Genomic DNA, 5,000 nt, shown 5'->3' with positions numbered 1-5,000 from the left:
CAGCAGCTGAGACAGATTAGATAAGCAATTTGAGAAATTATCTATGGTGGATGGGAGGATTGTTCTGCCTGGTTGATAACGCGACGCCGCATGACATATTACAGCAGTACGTAATATGCAAGTTACCATGTAGTGATCAGTGACTTCATCACTTTGTGGAATGATATCTATATCGGTTGGATCGGTTCCGTGTGATATAATTAAATCGAGTGTATGATTAAGACGATGAGTTGGTCCGGTGACGTTTTGCTTGACCCCAAATGAATTTAATAAATCTGTAAACGCAGCTCCTAACGCATCATTTGGATTATCTACGTGTATGTTAAAATCTCCAACAATTAATGCTTTATCGACATTGACTAATAGGTCTGAGAGAAAATCTGCAAACTCTTTTAGGAAATCAGCGTAAGGCCCTGGCGGTCTATATACGGTAGCCAAGGCTAGAGATAATAGGGATGTTTTTCTAACATCTAAGAGCGTAACATTTAGTACAAGTACTTCAAATGAAATAAACTTATAACCCGTTTTCTGAGTAACATTTAGAATATCTTTATAAATGGTTGCAACACCTCCGCCACGGCCAATCAGACGGGGCTCATGCTTATAACAGTATCCAGGAGGAGTAGACTCATTAATACCGAAATAATCATTTGGTTTAAGCCAGGTTTCAGTAAGGCAAAGTACATCGAAGCTATTATCTGTGACTATTTCATTTACAATAACTGCCTTAGGTGTGAGTGATCTAATGTTTAGAAGACCTAGCTTTAGAAATAGTTTTTGTTTACTAATAGCAACATTTTCTGTTTTAATAACAATTAGATTTTTCCTAGATCCTGCATTAGATTTATTATTTGATCTCACTAAACGAGGAATAGACACGGTTTCTATGCAATGTTCTACACTAGTATTTATATCAGTTGAATTGGTGCAGCAGAGACTATGATTTGGACTTTTGGTTACTAGTCAAAGGGTATTTAACATTTTGGAGATGTTATCCGACAGAAGATCCGCTCCGAATCTGCTTGGGTGTAAGCCATCAGCACGGAAAAGCCTAGGACGCTCCCAAAACAGATTCCAATTATTTACAAAGAGCAGTTTCTGCTCATTGCACCATGACATTAACCATTCATTTAGCGCAAATAATCTGCTGAATTTTTCATGCCCTAGTCGGTACGTGGGAAGCGGTCCTGACACAATGATCGTTGTTTCAGGCGATGTGCTGCGTACCGTATCGATTAGATTCCTGAAGTCTTTCTTCAGAATCTCCGTCTGGCGCAGCCTGATGTCGTTCACTCCCGCGTGCAGGACCACAGTTCCGACGCGCTCGTCACCGTTCAGGATCTCGGGAACGCGAGCAGCGATTTCAGAAACACGAGCACCAGGGAAGCAGTGACTTTGCACCTTACTTGTACCTAACGTAGCGTGTACGTGCCGAACGATGGAATCGCCGATGATCACAGCATCGCGTTCTGTTTCGCGTAGAGGGGAGAAGCGGTTTTGTGTCGATAACTCGAAAACCGGGAGGGTCGGAGAAAGTCTTGGTCTAAACCTGACTCGCGTCTTCCGCTGCGGAACCACCCAGGCTTCGTGGTGGCGTGTTGGAGCCGGAGTGAACGAGACCATGGCTGATTGCGACCGATGCTGAGGAACGCACGGAGTAGACGCGGTCGGAGTCAGCGGGTTAGTAACGTTAAACACTGATTTGTGTGCGTCGGCGCGTGATGTTTCAAGAGCCAAACACCGGTCTCTCAGCTCGGCCTGTCTCAATAAAAGGTTGTGGATCTGTTTCTCAACAGCTTCCAGCTCAGACTGCAGTGCGTGAAGCTCAAATGTGTCCTCACCTGCACCAAGCGGTAGACTACTTACATCTGATATATTCGCCATTTTAACAGATGGACAGTGAGTTAGCAACGAAGCTACCAGTGATGCTATCAATATTAATACTAATTTATATTATAAGTTTGTTTGTAAATGAGTGTGGAGAAGACGCGTTCAGCCGTGATCCACGGACGTAACCTTTAAGAGTATGCAGCGTTGGATCACTAATAGGCTTGAGACGCGTCTGCTCAACAGTCCGCGTTGTAACTATGAGGTTTTTTAGTGGTAGGGGTGTAGAGTAGACGCACGATAGGCGAAAAAAAAGTGTTTGTTTATAAGTGAGTGTGGAGAAGACTCGTTCAGCCGTGATCCACGGACGTAACCTTTAAGAGTATGCAGCGTTGGATCACTAATAGGCTTGAGACGCGTCTGCTCAACAGTCCGCGTTGTAACAATGAGGTTTGAGCAGTAGTGCTTCTCAGTGAGGAAGAGTAGAAAATGTTCGTTGTAAGCGGGTTTAAAGAGAAAAATCAAGAATTATAAATCAAATCGATAGAGCTCCAAAAACAACAACGCATTCAGACGCAACGCATGATAATGACAGGACAAGACATTATTCACCGTGTTTGTTGAGTGTTTCTTATTCACCTGAGCTTTTATGAACTCAAAGGCGCGAGAGAAAATAAATAAATAAAAATAGCTGAGCGCAAGGGTGGCGCGTTAACAGGCTAGCGAATTACTAGCGTGTTATGCGTCAGGGTTGGGTAAGCTGTATTTAGTAGTAATATAAACAACTAGAAATTGTAGTAAATGATGGTTCAAAACAAGGAAATACGAGGCTAAGACGGAGCTTACAGCTCCGAAGCAAACACACTCACAGCAGGCAGCGAGAAAAATCAAGAATTATAAATCAAATCGATAGAGCTCCAAAAACAACAACGCATTCAGACGCGACGCATGATAATAACAGGACAAGACATTACTCACCGTGTTTGTTGAGTGATTCTTACTCACCTGAGCTTTTATGAACTCAAAGGCGCGAGCGCGCGAGAGACAAATAAATAAATAAAAATAGCTGAGCGCACGGGTGGCGCGTTAGCAGGCTAGCGAATTACTACCGTGTTGTGCTAGTAGCAACGGAAGCATTGCATATCTTCAGACCGTTCACAATAATAACAGACCAATCAGCTGTGAGCTCGTGGTTAAACTTCAGCAGTAAAACAAAGAAAGTAATCCTGTTTTTAAAACTAACATTTCTGTATTATAAATTATTTGTCACATGTTCTATTGCTTGGCAAAATTTCACAGGTGAAAGGAAATGTGACTGGATGTGACGATGAAACACAGATTCAAAGCTATTCTTCTAGCTATCAAACTGTTTATGGATCATTTTATTATATTGTGTGAAACGACACCGCCAGACCGAACAGCTGCTGATCCGTGTGTGTGTGTGTGTGTGTGTGTGTGTGTGTGTGTGTGTGGACCCTCTGAACTGAGGAACATGTGACCCGTACGGGGAACATATGACACAGCCTCTGACCTCGTTGAACTCTTTGGTCAGGTGACTGATGATGTCAGCGTTCTGCAGGCTGTTGAACATCTCTCTGGTGACGACACCTGACACACAACAGAGGCGGTTTGTTTCAGAACACACAGATATCATCACGTTTGTGTGTGTGTGTGTGTGTGTGTGTGTGACACGTCACCTTTGCAGCCGCTGCACTGAACCACGAAGTTGATGAGCTCCAGAAGCCCCGCCTCCCGGTCACGCCTGTACTCGTCCAGCCAATCATCCGTCACCGTCTGGGAGAAACAGCCAATCAGAGAACTGAACACACACTGGACACACACAACCCTCAGTGTGTGTCTCACCTGCAGCGCACTCCGGCCCGACCGCACAGCCTCGTACAGGTGAGTGAGTGTGTGTGTGTGTGTTTGTCTTACCTGCAGCGCACTCCGGCCCGACTGCACAGCCTCGTACAGGTGAGTGTGTGTGTGTGTCTTACCAGCAGCGCACTCCGGCCCAACCGCACTACGGCCCAACCGCACAGCCTCGTACAGGTGAGTGTGTGTGTGTGTCTCACCTGCAGCGCACTCCGGCCCGACTGCACAGCCTCGTACGGGTGGGTGAGTGAGTGAGAGTGTATGTGTGTGTGTGTGTGTGTGTGTGTGTTTTAGTGTTGTCAAAAGACCCGGTACTTCGGTACCAAGTCGGTACTAATTTTTTTTTAAACGTCACGGTACCAGGTTTTCTCAAACCCGGTACTTGATGCGCGTGCATGCCCGAAGAGCGTGCAGTTGCGTCCTCTTCATAAAAGCGCTGATGGCGATCGGCGGTGCTGCTGCTGATGTTTTTGCGCGTGCAGATACGTTATTTCAAATGGTGCGCGGCAAGCGCGCTCATAATAGAAGCGGCGCGCTCGCTTTTCCATGTGCGTTCATGGATGCATAGCAACGACAGACGCCACAGGAGTACAAACGCTTGTGCGAACTGCGCTCTCCATGACGACGAGGAAGTGTGACATAGGCCTATTAATTGATTTCTAGCTCTTGCATTAGCTTTACTACTAGATATATTTATGGAGATGAGAAATAAAAAGCCGTCATTAATATCAGTCCGTCAGAAAAGCAGTTCTAGTCTTATTCTTGGCTGGATAACTCTTAGCAGGTTTAAAAAGCCCTTTTAAAGTTAAATATGAATACAGTTTTGGATTAAATAAAAGTATAGTCAAGTCAAATAAAACATATTTTATCTCCTGTATAGTTTGGTAATGCTACAATAAGATACCATTCATTAACATCACTTAATGCGTTATCTAACATAACACATTGAGTGAACAATATATTTTTACAACATTAATTAATGTTTGTGAATGTTATTTAATACAAAACACTTAATTGGTCATGTTTGTTCACTTCATTCATTGTGCATTAAATAATGTTAACAGAAATAATGTTAACTTTTGATTTTAAAAATGTATTTTTAAATTAACCCCTAAAGGAGAATAATTGCGACAGTATATAACTATTGTTTTTTTTGTTAGGTCATTTTATCTAATGTTATCTAACAAATGGAATCTTATTGTAAAGTGTTTTTAATACTACAGTTTCCATCTTTGTGATATACACTTTAATATAATTATGTAAATTTAATCTAAATTAAGCTTTGGTACCGAGAACCG

At 43.1% G+C, this 5,000-nt stretch overlaps 1 protein-coding gene across 1 annotated transcript in view; it reads right to left on the bottom strand.

Annotated features, from left to right (window-relative positions):
• stag3 (STAG3 cohesin complex component) overlaps window positions 1-5,000 on the bottom strand; it is a gene marked incomplete at its 5' end in the record, with an annotated part of 47,847 nt that overhangs the window by 38,489 nt on the left and 4,358 nt on the right. Inside the window, 2 exons of the mRNA XM_082178692.1 lie at window positions 3,359-3,435; window positions 3,525-3,621. Of these exons, the coding sequence (XP_082034818.1) occupies window positions 3,359-3,435; window positions 3,525-3,621 (174 nt within the window). The remainder of the gene's footprint in view (window positions 1-3,358; window positions 3,436-3,524; window positions 3,622-5,000) is intronic.

The sequence above is a fragment of the Leuciscus leuciscus genome (assembly GCF_965113295.1).
Source record: "Leuciscus leuciscus genome assembly, chromosome: 8".
NCBI classification, from domain to species: domain Eukaryota; kingdom Metazoa; phylum Chordata; class Actinopteri; order Cypriniformes; family Leuciscidae; genus Leuciscus; species Leuciscus leuciscus.
The sequence above is the reverse complement of the archived record's forward strand: the minus strand, read 5'-3'. Positions and strand labels throughout refer to the sequence as shown.